Source organism: Branchiostoma lanceolatum, chromosome 9 (genome assembly GCF_035083965.1).
Source record: "Branchiostoma lanceolatum isolate klBraLanc5 chromosome 9, klBraLanc5.hap2, whole genome shotgun sequence".
In the NCBI taxonomy this organism is placed as follows: Eukaryota; Metazoa; Chordata; class Leptocardii; order Amphioxiformes; family Branchiostomatidae; genus Branchiostoma; species Branchiostoma lanceolatum.
This window is the reverse complement of record NC_089730.1, coordinates 19,835,622-19,856,712: the sequence shown is the minus strand read 5'-3', so window position 1 is coordinate 19,856,712 and position 21,091 is coordinate 19,835,622. Positions and strand designations below refer to the sequence as shown.

At 43.5% G+C, this 21,091-nt stretch overlaps 1 protein-coding gene across 1 annotated transcript; it reads left to right on the top strand.

Annotated features, from left to right (window-relative positions):
• Positions 1-1,150: 1,150 nt before the first annotated feature.
• Positions 1,151-20,787, top strand: LOC136442661 (uncharacterized). The gene is made up of 19 exons (XM_066439605.1): positions 1,151-1,166; positions 1,693-1,763; positions 2,285-2,401; positions 5,242-5,401; positions 6,021-6,071; positions 6,688-6,867; positions 7,737-7,903; positions 8,766-8,909; positions 9,880-10,024; positions 10,899-11,065; positions 11,576-11,722; positions 12,176-12,320; positions 12,876-12,935; positions 13,639-13,800; positions 14,635-14,835; positions 17,857-17,997; positions 18,224-18,378; positions 19,103-19,370; positions 20,546-20,787. The coding sequence occupies exons 1-19, from the start codon at positions 1,151-1,153 to the stop codon at positions 20,785-20,787; spliced, it is 2,739 nt and encodes a 912-aa protein (XP_066295702.1).
• The last annotated feature ends 304 nt before the right edge of the window (positions 20,788-21,091 follow it).

The window sequence follows — 21,091 nt, the reverse complement described above, 5'->3', positions numbered from 1 at the left end:
GAGGAAACTGAAGAAGAGCCAGATGGCAAGTGAGGATTATTACCGCAAGGTGGTGGTCAGTTGTTAGAAGGCATTGTCCCTCTCTGGTCAGGGCGGGGTAGGACAGGGCGGGGCGGGGCGGGGTAGGACAGGGCAGGGCGGGGCAGGGCGTTGTAGGGCAGGGCAGGGCAGGGCAGGGCAGGGCAGGGCAGGGCAGGGCAGGGCAGGGCAGGGCAGGGCAGGGCAGGGCAGGGCAGGGCAGGGCAGGGCAGGGCAGGGCAGGGCAGGGCAGGGCAGGGCTGGTCAGGACAGGAGTCAGGTTCACGGGACGATTTCTTGATTAGACGGTACCATGGTCTTTGTGTAGTGGCACAATGTTGGCTTGCCTCCAAGTAGCAGACACTCTGTCGTGTTCGATTATGTTACGTAGCAAGTGGCAGGGCAGATCTAGAGTTGGAGGGGCTGGTCACCTTTTTGAATGTATTTGAGCAAGGAGGTTAAGTATTTAACCGCCTTGGTTTGACTAGTAAAGAATAAACAGATCTGTTGTGTCTTAAGCCAGACCATGTGAAGGTAAACATTTTGTATTTGCTTGCAAATGTTACATTTCTAGTTCATTTTGCATCCATAGATGACGATCGACGTGGATGGAAACGACACGGTCTATCTGCTTTCAAGGTTTTCACTGACACACTTAAGACGCACGGAGATGCAAAGGCTGCCTGCGCAGCGGAGGACGGCGCCACACTTGCCATTGTCAAGGATCAAGCGACTCTCGACTTCATCGCTTCTCTACAAAACCAGCAGGCAGATGGAATCGCGAACGTTTATATCGGATTGAACGAGATCACGAGTGAAGGAAATTATGTTTGGGAAGACGGCAGCGACATCGGTAATTTCCATCCATGGGAGCCCGGTCAGCCCAACAACTATCGAGGAAACGAAGACTGTTTCTGGATGACTGGGCCAAGCAATGCTAACCCACACACATGGAACGATATTTCTTGCAGTAGCTTGGCGGGCTACGCCTGCCAGAAAAGTGAGGTTTTAACAGAATCAGTCCAGAAAATGGGGCTTTTTCAGATTCTTTGTTTATTTAGTAGAATGCGTTTTATTTAGAACATTTTTGACCAGTAAATGCTTTTTTTTTTAAATTTGAAAATGCTGGATCATGATACTGAAACCTAGTAGAATTAAGGAGTGGCACTTGTAGTATGATATACACACCATGACCTCATAATACAATTTCGTCTCCAATTAAACCAAAACCCACTATGCAAGCCTTACTACTGCTAGCTAAAGCTCCCGTCACACTCAAGTCCTTTCCACGATTTTTGCTTCCGACCGCTTCCCAACCAAAATCGGCTCTTAGTTGGGAGCCGCAGTCTGGAATCACCCTATTTCCATGAACTGAAGTCTAGATTGCTTCTCTGACCGCATCCAAGCTATGACCCTTTTTTTTTCAAAATCATAGTCAGCTGACGCTCACGATTTTAAATGACTAGTATTCAACCTTACCGACCTAATCCCAACCAAAGATGACATTGCTCACGACTTAAAGATGACATTGCTCCCAACTATGGTCTGGTGAAGGTCGGGAAGCTATGGTCGGCTGTGTGACAAAGTCTTCACGGGGATCACCATCCAGTAGCCACTTGTTATAATTGTGACATGAAATATCAGAAGTAAAATGTTCTCTTATTTTTTTGACAGCCTTTATCGGGACGTGCCAAGTCGTTGCTTCGGGAAGTGGGGGCGAGGTGCAAAGTCCGCAGTACCCAGAGGTGGGCACTTGTAAAGATTACGTTCCCGTACAGGCGACTTTTCCATAAACCAAGAATCACCTACACACTGACAAACCTCTTGCAATTATAGAAAATGATACAATGCAATAGACTAGAGCAGCGTAGAAGATAGTAGAATGAAAAAAAATATTAGGACATAGAAGTATCAAATAGACCGTACCTGATCAGAAAAGAATATGATAAAGAAAAGAACCTGACTCGGTGTTATACAGCAAAACAGAACAGACATATCGACTAAAGTCGACTAGCATAGCATACAATAGAATGTAACAGGATCAAATTTAGCAGAGCACTGCAGAATAAAACAGAATATAAAAGAACAGAGTAGAATAGAGTAGAGTAGAATAGAATAGAGTAGAGTAGCGTAGATTAGAGTAGTATAGTAGAGTAGAATAGAGTAAAATAGAGTAGAATAGAGTAGAATAGAACAGAATAAAGTAGAAAAGAATAGAATAGAATAGAATAGACTGTTTGACAGTTGACTACCGTTATTCCCACAGCCGTCCGATGTGTCCTGTGAGTCTTTGGTGACGGTTGCCAGGGGGCAGAGAGCGGAGCTGACTTTCAGCTCGTTCTCCGTGGAGGCTCACGCGAACTGCGGCAAGGACTACGTGGAGGTACGAAACCTTGCTTTTGTTTACAAGCAGCTAGCCTCTCCTAGAACAGTTTTCCGTTTTTTGTAGAAATACCGTTTCCTCTATAGAAATTCGAAAGTATTTTCTACTCTTTAATCAAAGAAAAAACAATGTATCACGTAGTATAACATCCTGACTTGTACAACATTGTCCGTAATGGACCGATCCAGTCGAACACCATATCGAACATATAGCACCCCCTATTCTATTTGGAATACCTCCTACAAGAACAGCGCTAGTTGGACAGAAATGGCACGTGTTAAGCAGGGTATGTACATCTGTCACAGGTTTTTCCCTGTATTGGCTGCATGTAAACTCAGGAAAAAAACGAAATGAAAAAGAAAATAGCTCGGGCACTCATGAGGAGGGAGCTTGAAACATATTGCCAACTACTACAAAGTCCGCTAGTACAGAGTTCCGCCTCTTCTGTACTTGTTTATGAAACTGATTAATATGAATGCGACACGGTAAGTAAAAGAATTGCATTTTGATGGTTAATTACTAAAGGACATGCAGCTGCAATTCATGCAGTCAACACAGTAGGAGCCCTGTCACAGATATACGAACCCTGTTTTACACGTGCATCGATCGGCTTGTCAAAAATCGGGCACTCATGGTCACCAACAAGGTAATACTATGCGACGCAACCCGCTTCAGTATTGACCGAAAACATAATGTCCTCACATTAACTACATTTACCCCCTCCTCAAACAACCCTACTCGGTGGATACATCCGTCCACAAAGAAGGCATACCATTTTTAATTGGTCCGCTCTGAAAGGGTTTCTGAGCAAAAAAAGCTCAAGAGAAGGCAGTCTGCATATTCGACAGCCAAGCGCGCGCGACCATTTTTGTCCGTCAAGGGCTGTTTTTGACGGACTATTCGAAATAGAACAGGGGGCGGGGCTTCTGGTGTTCGAACTGGATCGGTCCATTGAGGGAGTGGTGGGGGCTGACCATTAACGTTGGAAAGAGTATCAAAAGCTGTAACGTTGGGTAACATAAATTCGGGATTTTTCCGATAATGTTTGACTGAAATCAATCTAGCAGAACAATAAACCATCCTTTTTTTCTATTATTCTGTCAGTATCATGTACTATCTTTGCACTAATCATATATATGGTAGATTTTGTCTCTAGTCGTGCTGACACCATAATATTTTAACTTGAAACTACCGTCCGCCGCACGCACAATGGCGGTGCTGTCGGACAGGGGGGCACATTAATTCGGGAGAGAAGATTCGTCTTGAATATCTTACCGCTAATCACATTTTATACAGCAGCTATTCGTTCCATACTTGGCTTGAGGAGAGTGCTATGGATACAGACGTGTCCAAGTAAAAAAAAATACACGAAAAAATGGCCGTACCGCAAACATCAGGCCTTCGGGACAACCCGTGTGTTGAGTCGGTAGAACGTCACTCAAAGTTCACCCCCACCATCATGGAAATTTCAGTTTACATTATTCATCGGGGCGTTAGCTGGATGCCGTAGAAATGGTAATACTACTATGTCCATGTGTTTCTGCTTGTGCTAAGAGCAAAATTTGAGGAAAATATCGCCATCAGTCCACTATCACACACAACATTTAGACAAAAAAGTGTTCCTCGCAAACGTTTGTCGTCTGCCGAATAGCAGGATTCTGGGTAACGAATATGGAGGCGGGAAAATTCACCGTAGTGCCGTAGCCATTGGTTGTAGCAACAAAGAGGCGTTTTGATGATTAATCACACTTAGAATCCAGTTGTAGGTTAGCAAAAGAGATTCTGATAAGTTGTATTGTAAATAATTGTGTTTAGCAGGAAGCGGATGTGACATTTGTCTTATAAACCAGCGAACAACTATGTACATCTAATTCTCCCACGAAGCCCCCAGACTGTGACAATAAGGGACGGAGAGTTTTTGACGTAGCCAACTTCTAATGCATGGTTATCGAAGCTTTTCAGACAGTGTTCTGAATGCGTTAGTCTGTCAAGTTTGCATTTCTAGCGGTATTACTGATGTTGCATCTAGCACATATCCCTAAACACCCCTATTTCGAAAAATCCCGAATTTAAGTACCCCGCGAATTTGTGTTACCCAACGTTACAAGCCTCGATACCTCTGTACTAGGGGTGGTTACCGGTACAGAAAAGTCAGGTCCGGTCCAGGTCCAGGTCCACAGGGTCAGGTCCAGGTCCGGACCTGGACCTGTACCTGATTATAGTAGTGTAGCAGTACACCATATTTTGGAGAGTGATTTACTTGATTGCAAGTATATGCATGTGTCGTACAATAACGCCATGTCTGGAACGATTTGCCATGTATGATTTCTTAGGCTCGCACTGTCTTAAGATTAACTATACTCGCCTCGCCGTGTGTTGACTCATCCTTTAGGTGTTTCTAGATATGATTCACAGCTAACATCTTCGAAAAAGAGCAACCACGACTCGTTAAATCTGCTGTTTTGTATTTTCTTAGACCGATAACATCATTATATTTCATTATGTGACCGCCTGATGGTAGTCTTGTACTGTGAATTTTCTAATCGGTCCAAAGTCCGGTCCACTGATTTTTTCCGGACCGGTTTTTTTGGACCGGTCCACACAAAAATACCGGTTTTGTACCGGTACACGGTACCGGTACCCACCCCTACTCTGTACGTATATCAATGGTATATAGGTCAAGTTGCTTAGCATTCCATTAACAGTGATGGGCGTAAAAAAAACTTAGGAAAATATTTCTATCACAGAACTAATGTCCTCGTCAAACTAAAATGACATTTTCTCCCTGAAAGACAAGTTTATCTTTTTGTTTTCTGTTTTTGTGGGTTTTTTTTCCGCAGTTGTTTGACTCTGTCGGCGACTCGTGGAAGAGTCTGGGTAAGTTCTGCGGCAGCACACCGCCTGACACCATCTGCTCCGCCGGAAGTGCCGTGAAGATCGTTTTCCATACAGATCAAGGCATCCCATCTTCTTTTTCTGTTGCCTGGCAACCGAAAGATGGTGAGTGCGAACTTCAGTGTGAAGTTTTTTTATAGGGACGATATTTTTCACCACTTGATTTTCACCACAGATGTTACAATGCTGTGTTTGCAGATTTAGGATGACCTTATTGGTTTGTGGAATAAAGATGACTTTGTTGGTTTGTGGAATTGAAAATCAATGTACAAACAAGGCCGAATGTCAACATGTTGATCATCTTATACACATTAAAAAAGTATACGAGTAATAGACGATATTATTTCAGGAAATTCTGGTTTCCGGTTTCTTGATTGACCCTAACAAGAAAATACTGACCCTAGCCTTGTTTTTTTTAAATTGATACTTATTCATTTATTTATTACTTATTTCTCCATCAAAAGTACATAAGCAGGGAGAACACAATTCTCTCTGAATTAGGTACCATTTTTTTTACATTCTTCATTCAAATCATCATCAATGCACAAGGACAAAAACAGCTGTTAAAAAATTCACAACATTACTTCAAGTCAAGTCATGCGAGTCAAGTCATTCAAGTCAAGTTGTATAATGTTACTAGAAATTGTGTTAAGGATAAATGTTTTAATGTGAAGATCATGTGTGATGTGATATGATATAATATAATGTAATACCTGCATTTCAGCTATATTCAGCAATGAGGCCTTGGCAGGCTGCAGCGCCCCCTATGTGGCAGGTAAGAATTACACTTACACCAACTTCATGGGTTGCTAATATCATGACACACATCTATGATCAAAGGGCAATCATCGAATTCGGTAGTGCATTAGATGGCATAATTCAGAAATCTTACTAATTGGTTCTTATTGTAAAAGACACACTTCGTCATACTTAACTTGCTAGATATACAACTATGAGATTCAAACAAAACTAAACATTCATAGTTGTTCATGTTAATAAAATCCTGATTTGCAACAAAGAAGGAAAAGCTTCAATCTTACCTTTGTCTATGTTAACTGGCCGGAGGTACCTGCGAAAATAAGACAGATATAAACGAAGTGTAAGTTTGTCTTTATACTGCAGTCTCTAACACGAGAAATTGGACTTGCCCAAATTTTTATTGATCAACTCCTATCTTTATCAAGGAATGAGCAATCTGTCTATGGCGTCCACTGCTCACCGAGTCACGTCCAAACTGCATAATGTGACGTCATAGAGGCAGTGGATTGCTCATTCCTTGATAAAGACAGGACTTGATCAATAAAAATCCAAGTCCAATTTTTCTCGTGTTAGAGACTGCAGTATAAATTTGATATTAAGACATACACTTTGTCCTTCTCCCTTTCTTATAGAAGCGATCACATGCCCGCGACTTACGGCTCCTTCCAACGGCACCATGACCTCGGGTCACGGTCACTCCTACCGAGACGAGGTGCAGTTCACCTGTGAAGCGGGGTTTATACTAGGGGGCGCTCCTAGCGTGAGTTGTCGAGCTGACGGCCGGTGGACGTCAATGCTCCCGACATGCACTTGTAAGGGACCTCGTTTATCACTTTGATATATCTTCATCGACTTCATGTAATCAGCGATTGGAAAAAGAAACGACCTAGCAATATTGTCCAGCAATGGATGCTTTATTCCATAACCTACATAGCCTGGAGTCCAGCCTTGTTAGCTTTGGCCCGCTTCCCAAGATCCCCTAACCGCTAATTTAAGAACGGCTCAAAACTAGCAAGGATGGACTCCAGGCTATAACCAACAAGCTATAACAAACATCATACTAGCGATATGAGTAACGTTCTAATTAGCTAGCACTATTTTTACCTGCTCAGAATTTCACTTTTCCTTCAACTCATACAAGGTGCGACCTACCACTATGTAAATACGTCTGTACTTATATGTAAATATATACTTATGTGTATATCTGGTGTATGTTTTATGTGTTATATTGTTTAATGAGCCCCAAAAAGGGAAAAAGGCATCTCAATAAACTCAATAAACTCAACACACCCCTGACGAAGTCGAAATTGGTGCACTGAACTTCCAATCAACAGATGGGGACTTCCAATTAAGCACCTTTGATCCGTTACTACATAGTCATATGCCCAGATCCATCCATATCCTTAAATACTGCAAATGCATCCGACAATTGAGAGTTACAGTTTTCTTGTAACATACCCACAATAGTATAGGTCCTATACTTAAATAAGTTCTTAGAGTTCACAAATATGATTGTGCTGATACCTAAATGATAAACTCATTTTTTACGTTGATGAAAGTTAGACATCCAGGTAGTAAGATACGCCAAAAATAATTACTCAAGCAACTGGATAAAGTTTTCAAAACTTTATCCAGTTGGTTGAGTAATTATTTTTGGCGTAACTCAATCTTTTACCCACAGCGTGCCAGTCCCCGTTGGGAATGGAATCCGGCGACATCTCAGACAGTGACGTCACGGCGTCGTCAATTTCGAGCCCGCTGTACTCGAGCCACTACGGGCGGCTGCACGGCGTGCTGGGCGAGGCGGCCTGGTGCGCAGGTCAAGACGTGAGGGGTCAATGGCTCCAGGTACGTACGAGACGTTTATTTATGACATACCTGGGCCGCGAATACGTTCGATACGGGTGTTTGTTTATTTGTTTATTTGTTCGGCTGTGTACAATGTACAGCAGACAAGGCTGCCCGACTAGCTATTGCTATACGGGTGTTCCGGACCGTGTGATAATTTTCCGTATCACACGGGCTTCCATTGAATATTTAGAATGCATTTCGAGCGCGCCGGTTGCGCCGTCGTCGAAAATTCGAATACCGGATTCGAAGTTTGGAATCAATGTTGTTACAGTTTCATGTTCGAGGACACAAAACTCTCTCAGCTTCTGGCCCATTCTGCATTGAAATGTGTGTTTTCCCGGCTGGATATGACATAAATAACATCTTCGGCCGTCGGGCAATCCTACCCGCGGGAGGGCTGGGACTTCGGGTGATATGGAATATCTCGTGTTGTATTCTATATGCATCCCTCACAGTAAGTGGGTTCGGGCACGCGCTGCCACAAAGCAGGGCTATAGCTACCACCCTCACATGCTGGACACCCCTAAGGCAAACGTGGAAACCTTTAAGGCGAGCCTGCAGTACCAAGGGCCACTACTGTGGAACAAACTCACTGCGGATCAACGGCACATTGCAACAACGTCAGTGTGCGTTTGTTTCGGATGGGTATGACATGAATGAAATACAGCCCTCGGCCGTCGGGCGATTCGACCCGCGGTTGGGCTAGCACCTAGGGTGATACGGAATACATTTTGTTGTATTATATATATGTATCCCATGGCTTCTACTTTTACAGTAGCACACGATCTTTTAAATGTGAAAAGACAATAGATATGGAATTCATAAAAGACGCTAAATATGTACGTAAATGATTCCACAGGTCTATCTGGGTGTGGTGGCAGTCTCCGGAGTCATAACACAAGGACGAGATCAGTCCGACCAAAGGGTGACCTCCTACACGCTCCACTTCAGTTGGGACGGGACGACATTCACGCCACACAAGAGCCAGGACCTTTCTGACAGGGTAAGGAGCTATAGTCTCACTCACTCTCTCCCATAGCTTAGTCAGCCGTCGGGGCCGCATAGCTTTCACTGAAGGCTCTCCACTGCTGGCGGTCTTCCGCCAGTCTGGTGGCCGTACAAGAACCAGGACCTTTCTGACAGGGTAAGGAGCTATAGTCTCACTCACTCTCTCCCATAGCTTTAGTCAGCCGTCGGGGCAGCATAGCTTTTACTGAAGGCTCTCCACTGCTGGCGGTCTTCCGCCAGTCTGGTCGACGTACAAGAACCAGGACCTTTCTGACAGGGTTAGGAGCTATAGTAGACTCCACTTAATTGCACAACGGATTAACGCACAATATTGTTATTGCACAGAATCCCGAAACCCAAACGCTCTGCGTTGTTAGTGACTCCGCATATCTGCACGGTGCATTGTCACCAATGCTGGATAATTGCACCAAAATTTGTCAAACATCGTCGAAAAGTGAAATAAAAAGGTGTGCTACAATAAAGGGAAAATATTGTTTTATCTGATGTTTCAGTATATATTACTCATTTTGGGGCTCAACGATACTAGCCTAGACATCAAATAAACTTTGACAATATTAGGGACATTGGATTTATTTATACATCTCGATAGACAAAATTAATGATTTAGTTTCATCCAAAGGAGTAGGTATATATTCATGTATTTATTTATTCATTTATCTATATATGGGTCTTTTTTCTATAAGTTTGCAGATTTACTTATTTAATGTATTTTTACTTCAACGACAAATGTTAGCCCTTTGAATTAGCCTACATGTATGTCGAGTTGTGAAACTTTGAGTTTGTTCTATGCCAATAACGTAATTAAATAGGCCGATGAATTGTTGGACTACATATTCAGTCACTGCTGAAATACAGTAGATACTGTCTGAAGCGTTTTACGGTTGAAGCGTTGCTTGTGTAAATTTTGCATTGAGTAAACGACGGCAAATTATCTTTTTTCCTAGGTGTTTGAGGGACCCTCAGACAGAACGACTCCGGTTACCCATCTTCTCGACGTCCCGGTGGTCACCAAGTACGTCCGGTTCGTGATCGAGACCTGGGAAGTCAGCATCTGCATGAGAACGGAGGTGCTAGGATGCAGGAACATCGGTTAGTACATGATCAAATTGCTTTCTTGTCTTAATCATAATTATGCCAGATGGCGTAAACAGTGGTATTCTTTTGTTTCACGTATTTTCCACCCATCTAACACAATTGTTCAGTCTGTACTTAAGGCGAATTCATTCTATCGCAACACATAATTTACAAACCTCTGGAAACGTCTGTATATATATATATAGGATTTGATTTGTATGTATTTATGATATGTTGCTGTGTATATATTGCTAAACTATGGGCCAGTGGGTGCCTCAAACAAATGAATAATGATGATAACAATAAATCTTTGCTTATATACGAGTATGTCAAAGTAGGGATTCCAATCTGATGGTGATAGCGGCGGAGTCAGTCAATAGAGACTCCGATAAGGATTTAAACCATCAGAGTCTGCACTGTATATTCGCTGAAAAATGACAATCAGACCTAGCTTTTCAACTTTGATTTATATCCTTACCTCAGACTTTAGATACTCCGGCAACTCTGTTGCGTAGGTCGACGTGGCGGATAATTTCTTTCTCCAAAGGTTCCGGTTTATATCACATTAGATCAAACGATCTGATATTGAGACGTGTTTGGATACTTGCAAAAAATGAAGACAGAGGTACAGCAAAGTTTTTGCAACCATAGTGGTATACTTTATATGCAGAAATGTTCGCGGTGGTTTTATGTTCTTGGTTTTCGCGGTAAACTTTCTTTGTGCCCACCTATGACTGCAGTGCTACTATTGTTTCTAACGCGAACTTTAAATCCACCGCGAACACTCCAGTTTCTCCCTACCGCGAAAATAAAAACCACGCGAACTTAAATGCATATACAGTACGCAAATGATCGATTACTCACTAACCTGTTTTTATGTGTTTATCAGCCTGCCTGGAGCCGCTGGGCATGGAGGATAGAAGCATCCCTGACAGCAGAATCACTGCGTCATCAGTTCGGAGCGTTAACCACAAGACTTACCACGGTCGGCTCAACAGTCTGGAGGGGCAGTCAGCTTGGGTAGCAGGTGTGAACGAGAGGGGCCAATGGCTACAGGTGAGGCAAAGTCCATTTATAGGATGCTTGTTTCTTCAACAGTAGCCACGGCGAAATTCACATGTAAACACTCCCCCCTCCCCCACTGAATATTGACAGAAACAAATAAAGATGATTTTATTGGTCAGAAATTACCCGCAATGGCAGCCTTTCTAGCGCTAAATTGATCCAGGGCTTACAGGTTTCACATGATACACAGCATATACATATACATATCTTATCCACACTTGCATTATGTGAAATTGTCGCAAGGGTGTGGGCGGCTGCCATTCGGCGCCACCAGGTGACCTCAATACGACCTTCCCCAACCGAAGTCAGGTACCCATTTACACCTGGGTGGAGTGAGGAAAGTCGTGTAAAGTGCCTTTCCCAAGGGCACAAAATCAGTGACATGACAGGTTTCGAACTCGGGACCTCTTGGTTCTAAGCCGAACGCTCTGCCGTTGCGCCACACGACCCCACAATGGTGAACTTCTGTTGGGATTATGAAATTGTTCGTTTCCTGTCCAGATTGACTTGGGCGGGACAGCTGTGGTGCATGGTGTCGTCACTCAAGGTCGAGCTACGTATGACCAGTGGGTGACGTCATACAAGCTGCAGCACAGTTGGAACGGAAGGTCCTGGACAACGATCACGGACACTGACGGATCGGACAAGGTGAGATTATTTGTTTTCGCCGGGGAGTTAACTTTGCGTGTTTTTTTTTGTAGTAGAGTAGTGACGCAATGTGAACACATATTCGCCATGTTATGACTTCCCTGTGGAGATGCCACCGCGAAAATAAACCACTGCTAACTTGTCAGGATTCAGAACAGTGTTTGCGTCTGCACAGAACACAAGTTTTGTCGTCTGTAGTTGATTGAGAAAACACTGGCCATGGACATGTACATGTACATTCCCAATCTACAACTCATTAGGCAATGATCACCTAGCTTTAAAAACCTGGGATGTTATATATCTCTCTAACTGAAATGATTATGACAAAATTAACGTTACCAAAAATTTACATGCACAGTCGAAGAAAGCATGTCCTTTTAAATCTACTGTACAAGTTCAATAACAATATGGAGTATACGACTTTCAAATGTGGAATTATTTTCTCGATATCAGATATTTACCGGGAACGCGGACAGGTCGACCCGGGTAACCCACATCCTCAGCCCGCCCGTGGCCGCCCGGTACGTCCGCTTCGTGGTGCAGACATTCATCACGCACATGAGCATGAGGGTGGAGCTGCTCGGCTGTAGGGATGAAGGTGGGTCCGTCCTTTCACAGAGAGGTTCTGTTCTGTTCTATTCTATCCCAGTCTATTCAAGTCTACTCTATCCACATATCACAATCGCTTCGTGGTGCAGTCATGGCGCAGGCACATCAGCATGCGGGTGGAGGTGCTCGGCTGTAGGGATGAAGGTGAGTCTGTCATAGTCCAGAGAGGTTCTGTTCTGTTCTGTTCTGTTCTATTCCAGTCTATTCAAGTCTACTCTATTCATTTATCACGTCCGTTCCGTGGTGCAGTCATGGCGCAGGCATATCAGCATGCGAGTGGAGGTACTCGGCTGTAGGGATGAAGGTGAGTCCGTCCTTTCACAGAACGGTTCTGTTCTGTTCTATTCCAGTCTATTCAAGTCTGTTCTATCCATATATCACTTCCGCGTCGTGGTGCAGTCATGGCGCAGGCACATCAGCATGCGGGTCGAGGTGCTGGGGTGCAGGGATGAAGGTGAGTCCGTCCTTTCACAGAGAGGTTCTGTTCTGTTCTATTCCAGTCTCTTTAAGGCCACTCTATCCATATATCACGTCCGTTCCGTAGTGCAGTCATGGCGCAGGCACATCAGCATGACGGTTGAGGTGCTCGGCTGCAGGGATGAAGGTGAGTCTGTCATTTTCCAGAGCTTTTCTGTTCTGTTCTGTTCTGTCCTGTCCTGTTCTGCTCTGCTCTGCTCTGTTCTGCTCTGTACTGTACTGTACTGTACTTAACTGCACTGTTCTATTCTATTCTATACTATTATATTCTGTTCCATTCTATTCTATTCAATTCCATTCAATTCCATTCAATTCAATTCAATTCAATTCTATCTATTCTTTTCCACTACATTCTAAAGCACTTCATGCCTATGTATTCCATTCGATTTCAGTCTATTTCATTGTAGTTTATTCTATTTCATTCTAATCTATTTTGTCTATTCTATTCTATTCTATTCCTTTCTACTCTAATTTGTTCTATTCTAATCTGCTCTATTCTATCCGGATATCCCATTCGATTCTATTTCATCTTAGCACTCGTCTCGTCTTTTTTTTCTCTGCTCGATTCTTCATTGCAACAAGATGCATGAATGTTTTGAATGAACATATAACTCTATATTCTGATTTATTCTGTTCTGTTCCGTTTATCCAATTTTAGTTCTAGTGTCTTCTCCATTCTGCTCGACCCTATTTTGCAACTGGATATAGAGTACGCATGTTCTATCTTATCAATATCTACCTATATGTTTTGACGGATATTCTACCGTATCAATATCTACCTCTCTATCTCGACGGATGACGAAATGGCCTGGATGTTTGTGCCCGTACAGTGTGCGACACCCCCAGCACAGACACAGAGTACCGGTACCGCTGGGACCTTCCCCGACTGACAGGGTCCCGCTTCACGTTCGATGTGCAGGCCAGCAACGACGTCAACGTGGTCTTGTCATCCCAGAACAAGGACGTGGACAACATGTACCAAGTTCTCATCGGTGGCTGGACTAATACACAGTCTGTTATTCGCCGCGAAAGAGGTGAAGGCGTCAACCACGCGGTGGCAGCGACACCTGGCGAGTCTCTAAGTTTTATTTTTTATTTCATTTTATTCGCATTTATTTACGGAGTATTAGGCAGGAAGAGATTACTTATTGAAGCCTTCTACTCAAAACATACAAAAAAGAGACACGATGACATACATAAATACTGAATAGATAAAAGGAAAATGACAGTAGACAATACAAGTTGGTATCTATCATTAAATGAATCTGCCTGTACAATGTAAGTATGAACTACATGTATATCGAGTATATAACAGTTTGGTAAGCATGAGAGTGACGTAGAACCGCGTAACAGAAGAGAACACAATATGAACTGTCGTTAGGTAGTTGAAGGTCAGTTATGTTGGAAAGTTCCCTTACTACTATTATGTGGCATCGTGTGGTGTGGCGCAATCTGTAGGGTGTTTCGCCCACAACCGAGAGGGTTCGAAACCACCGATATGCCCCGATGTTATTCCCTTGGGAAAGGCACTTAACACAAATTCACTCAGGTGTAAATGAGTACCTAGCCTCGGTTAGGGACGTCCCTCGGATAGGACGTTGAATGGAGGTCCCGTGTTTGGGGAGAGCCACACCTCGCGCACTTTAAAGAACCCACCACACCTTTCGAAAAAGAGTAGGGGTATGCCCCAGTGTGCGATGGTCCAAAAACCATACTGTATACACTCTCGTGTACGTCCTCAACTTCATGAGGTTAAGCACGTAATAAAAAGAAAGAAGGAAAGTATTCTATAAGAGTTCTTATCTCTTCTCTTTCTTTCACCACAGGCATCAACTCCGAAACAGAGTACAGAACCTTCTGGATAACCTGGTTATCGGACGGAACCATTGCTGTGGGGAGGGGTGGCGAACCGCAGCCGTTCATGCAGTGGACGGACCCAGAGCCGCTGCCCATCGCCTACGCGGGATACTCTACTGGCTGGGGAAGTACTGGCCGATGGAGGTTCTGCCGCGCCGCGCCGCTGGGAGGTACAATTACGTACTTTTCAATTCAATCTTTATTGAACAACCTGGCATACATAAACGTCTGAATTGTGATGTTCTCACAAAATACACTTCAGCTAATCCACTTATGCTAGAGTCACATTTCCAACCCAAATCCAGCTTATGGGAACGAAAACTATGATATAAAAGAGAAGAAACCAAGCACAACTTTTAGAAATTATTCCTTACCATACGTTATGTATATTCTTGATGTGCATTTTTTTGTATTCTTTGTTTTCTCGGGCCCCGGCTTGGAAATGTGACCCTACCATTACTCATTATCAAAAAAATTATACAGATAAGGTAAAATCTATGATAGACATTAAAAACATATTCACGTTCATTAACAATCTCGTCACATTATCAAATCACGGCCGGATTATTTGTGTCAACGAAAAATGAAAAAAAGCATATCAAGAAAATACACAATATAATGTTAGGAGTAATTTTTGTAAGTTTTGTGACTTTTGTTGTCTTTTATATAATATTTTTCGTTCCCATGAGCTAAAATTTAATTGCATATCAATAAATGTTTACAAGGTAATGTTTGGTACGGGCACCGGATTGGAAATGTGACCCAAGCTTCAATTCATCCACTGTGAGACATAAGGCTGTTATCAGTTTCCTCTACCAGGTTCTGTTCTGTGTTAACGACTGAGCTGCATTCCAGCACCCTCCTTAAAGCAGGACCCCTATCGCTCGATTCGTCGTTGGCTCGCTTGCGTAGGAGCCCTGCTCTTCACCGACGCTAGACACGGGTCTGGCGCCGTCGCCACCAAAACAGCTTCAGAACCGTGTCTACCGTCGCTGAAGAGCAGGGCCCCTACGCGAGCGAGCCAACGACGAATCGAGCGATAGGGGTCCTGCTTTAAGGAGGGTGTATTCCAGCTGATCCTTACTGCCATTAGGTCTCTAGCCACAGTACGTCTCTGTGTTGCTTCGAAACTCGTTTCCTCTTCCTCTCATGGTCTTTGCTGATACGGCCACCCGACATTCGTGAAGCGTGGAGCATGGAGCTTCCCTAAAAAATCACTAAAGAATACTTTCAAGGTAAACCTATGATCGTTTTCAAATGTTATCGTTGCTTCCAAGGCTGCATTTCGCCACTGGGAATGGAGTCAAGACACGTCCTGGACGAAAGCATCACGGCATCGTCCACACATGATCACTGTCCGAAATCTCAGAGTCGGCTTAACAGCGAGAGTGCCTGGTGCGCCCTGGCAAACACCGCCGGCGAGTGGCTGCAGGTAAGGAGAATTATTGCTTCATTACCTTTAGCTTTGCCAAGGAGATTATATTATCGGTAATTTTTAACTCCATGAAAATGGAGATATTGTTTTGGGCGTGTCTGTGTGTCTGTCTGTTTGTCTGTTTGTGTTTCCGGACTACTGTAGTCAGCAGATCTCAAGAACCTCTTGATGGATTACAATGATATTTGGTATGTGGGCGGGTCGATTTTGGGCCCCCTGGTATGTGACCTTGGTACTGCAGCAGAAATTCCATTTTTTGTGTGTGTGTTACCATGCTTGATTCCGAATACCAGAAGGGGTGCATACGTTATTCGGGTTTTCTCATTTTACGTTTCAAGGCCGCAAATTTTCCTGGAACTTTGCCTGAATCTGGGGTGCGTAGTTTAATCAAGAAAATACGGTATAGCAGCTGTGCTTTCAGTACTGGACGATGTCATTTGCCTGTTTGCTTGTAGTTGGGTTTGTGGAGAGAATAACTCGAAAAATTGTGAATGGATCTGTTGCTTGTGTTTATGCTTACTATAGAAGCTGGGCTGTTAGTACTTTTCGGTGTCGTTTGCTTGTGGTGGGGATTGTGGCCAGAATATGTATAACTCCAGAAGTTGTCGATGGAATCTGGGAAGATTTTAACAAAACGAAGAACAAGTTCGATTATGGTCAGCGGCTTGTTAGATGACTAGATAACACATACATTATATAGAAAAGGTTTTTTATGACGACGGCGCTGTCCGAGGACAGTGTCCATGTTACAAAAGAGTGTCTGAGTAAGTTTGCGACGTCTCACGTCGAACGTCGTCCTTGTTGGTTAACAACGTGCTAGTACCGGTGCCATTTTGCGAGCAATTGTGTTGTTTTTAGATTGACCTAGGGCTGGCGATAGTTTCCGGGGTCATCACCCAAGGTCGCGAGAACCTGGTCCAATGGGTGACGTCATACAAGCTGCAGTTCAGCACAGGGGGCGCTCCGGGCACCTGGACAACCTACCAGGACAGCGAAGGATTCGATATGGTAGGATGTTCATGATAGCGACACGGATTTTATACATTCTAGCTATATATACATAAAAAAGAGGGTTCTATCAGAAGTAGAAATTAGATTTAGTACCAGAGGTACTAAACTTGCATAAATATTCTCAATCTCTTTTCCCTAAGTCAGATTTATCATGATTCAGGCCAGAGAGTGAGGACTATATGGCTTGATAGGGCAAGCAGGGCAAAGCCTGCTTATATATGGCAGCAATACGACCGGTGTCCTCGATCTTTTTTTGCGACTTTTAGGGATCAGCATGCAAGTATAACAGCCTGGGAGACGTTATAACAGCCTGGGGGAAGATTTTCAGGCAAAAAAATAAGCTCATTTCTTTTGCAATTTTGAGATTCGGCGACTGGCGAGGTTTTTGACCCTGCTACTCCGGCGTTACAAAGGCTCGGGAATATTTTCTGCAAAGTTCCACACCTGCACATAAGGCCATGTTGATTTGATTACATGGATGATATCCGCACGCGCATCAGTTTTCGTCCGTTTCCAAAAAAAATGTTTTCGGCCATACTGTAAATCGTACTGCAGCTGCAAAATGAGAAAACATGTGCTCTAAATTGATTTTAAAACATCGGAAAACGAATACCAATGTCTTAGAATAAGAAAGTCAATTCCAAAGTCACAGAAGAAGATGTGAAATAAGAAAAATTAAGAATCTATTATTCGGTATATTGTACACGATTCAGTCCTTTTTCCCTGTTTCGCCAGGTGTTTACAGGAAACACCGACAACACGACGCCAGTTCGTCACGTGCTGCAGTCACCTGTCACCACCAGGTACGTCCGGTTCGTCGCCGTGACGTGGCACGGGTGGATCAGCATGAGGGCGGAGGTCCTGGGCTGTTACCACGTCGGCATCGGTGAGTCCATAAATGGCAGGGCTGTGACGTCATAACAGGTCATGTTGCACGACGCTAACGCATTAGTGAATGAATGATTACATTAATTAATTAATTAATTAATATTAGTATGGAGGCCTTTATTGTACAGAAAAGCAACTCACTGCCCCTTCGACCCAAAAAGGCTTTACCTTAAGTTTTAATCCTGAGTTTACAGCATTCATTTCACTTGTATGTCGTGACTCAGGACCACGAGGACCTGCCATTTTACCAGAAGACTGTAAGGATATCCAGCTCTCCGACCCAGACCTGCCCAGCGGACCCTACACGGTGTACCCCGGGGACAGCCCGGGCGGGCTTCTGGTGTACTGCGACATGGACACCGACGGAGGCGGCTGGACGGTACGGCTCAGATAGTCCCTATGTCTCAAGAGAGGGTTTTATTTTGGCTTGCCTGTGTGTGTGTGTGTCCGTATCTGTGTGTATCTATGTGTATCTATGTGTATGCGTGTGTGCGTGTGTGTGTTTGTTGTTTATTGTTTGTTCATTTGCAAACGAAAAAACAGGTACATTTTGATACAACACTTTAAAGAAAAAACACGAAGGGAAAACCCGAAACCTCCAAGGTTTTTCGAGGGGGTTAAATATGTAATACTGTGTATGTGTGTGAGTGCCGAAGTTTGTTTATGCGTGCGTGCGTGTGTGTGTGTATCGACGTATATATATCATGTATGTATATGTGTGTGCGTCTATCATCATCATCATCCACTTGTTCCTGCATCTGCAGTCCTAGAAACGTCCTATATGCGTCTGTGTGTTTGCGTATATCCTTGTATGCCAGTCTACATAACTGTGTAAACTATATAGATGATGATATTATATATGATTGGTATGCGTGTGTGCATGTCTGTGTACCAATGCATAGCGCATGTGCAAACACGCGTTTCTTGCACTACCAGCAGTGTACAATGCCGCTTTCATCAGGACTAGCATTCCTGGCTGGAGGTTGCGTCCTTAGAGAAGACACTTTACACGGCTTTCCTCACTCACCCAGATCTGATGGTACATTGTACGTTGTACGTTTTAAGTGTTTGTCTTGCACTCAACCTGTTCTGAAATTACACAGGTATTCCAGAGACGTCAAGACGGCTCGGTGGACTTCTACTTGGACTGGAACAAGTACAAAGAAGGTTTCCCCTCCAGCAGCGTGAGCGGGGAGTTCTGGCTCGGCAACGACAACATCCATCTCCTGACGTCACAGAAGGCCTACGACCTGAGGGTGGATTTGGAGGCTGTGGATGGGGTGACTGCGTATGCTGTGTACGACGCTTTCAGCGTCGGGGATGAGTCAGACAAGTACAGGCTGAGCGTTGGAGGTTATAGTGGAACCGCAGGTATGTATAAGTTCATTACATGGCGCTTTACGCTGCTTGAAAAATTGTAGAAGATGGCCGAATAGACTGGATAATATGCCAAATGAGTTAGCCAGTCTTGGGTTGCAGATGGCAGCTTTATGTTTGGCTACCTTCTCTGGCACATTATTCAGTCAATATGACCAACTTATACAATTTTTCCAGCAACCCATGGATTCTGGTAAAGACTAGACGTGTATGGCATGCCTTTTTTTTTAAATCAGTTCGACAGCCTGATCGATGTTGTCATCTATTCCACAAAGATAGGCGGCTAGTACATCATAAGCATAATACACAAAAGAGAGTCACCACACAATCTTGCCTCGAATCTACATTTTGTCATCCGCTTTAACATTACCTCAGATTTAATATTATCATTATCATCATAATCACAGTATCATAATGTTACAGTATACAACAGTAAGTACCATTATTATAGGATAAGCTATAAGGGGTTTAAGAGAACCCTGTTTACTGCAGTCACTTTAGGGGAGCCAACCAAAGGACTACGCTGCATCCCATGTGATTGAATCCCGGGTGATCCCATGGCCTCCAGATCTCTAGCCACAGTGCGTCTCCATATGGTTTTGGGATATCCTCGTTTCCTCTTTCTCTCAGTGGCCAAACATAAAACAACTTTTGGGATACGATCGTAAAACATGGCACAGCCATACTACTAGTCTTCTGCTGGATATTTCAGTAGACAGTTGCCTTGTTTGTCTGCCCCACGACCACAAACAAGAGCTACTATGTGGGAACTTCACAGTACCGTTACATTTCCTAAATATTGTTGAATAGATAACCAAACCTCTGTCAGTCATTGTGTTATCATTGATTTCTCTTCTTTATTTATATCAAGTTATTTGATTGCTGTTAAAATGTGTTATCATTGATTTCTCTTCTTTATCTATATCTAGTTATTTATTGCTGTAAAAGAGTGTTATCATTGATTTTTCTCCTGTATTAGTATTGTGTTAGTTGGCTGGTTATCTGTTGATTCTTGATTGTTTTTTCGTTTGTTTGTTGTGTCATACTTTTGCTTTCTATCCGTGGTTTATGTGTTGCCTTATTGTATTGCTATTTTGTTAATTTGTTATTTTGCAATATGAATAAAATGAAAAAAAAAATTAAGAAAATAGCCCTACCTCTTCCTTCAGGAGACAGCATGGCCAAACACGACGGGAAGCCGTTCAGCACGAAGGACAGTGACAACGACCCGTCAAACCTGCACTGCGCCGTTTCCTTTACAGGAGCCTGGTGGTACGATGCGTGCCAACACGCTAACCTGAACGGCGCGTACGGAGACGACACCTACGGGAAGGGGATCAACTGGTTTACCTTCAGAGGGCACACAGAGTCCCTTAAGTTCACTGAGATGAAAATACGGCCTAGGGCTTAACGTTAAAGGAAACTCAAGCAATATTAGGGCCTTAAAAAACGGATTTTGGAAGTCAATTTATTCAGTCATTTCTACACATGGTTAGTTCAAACAACACTATCACACTGTGTTAGGGAGCTTCAAATAATTTTATGAAGCTAATAATGTATAATGTAGTCCCAGTTCAATTCAGTACACACGTCGCGTGCACTGCGAAACTGTGATACTTTTTAATGATATGAAATAAACCAATCATCATCATCATCTGTATAGCGACGTCCATGGTGCACAAATACGCTGTCGTTGTGATGTGAGAACTCACTAA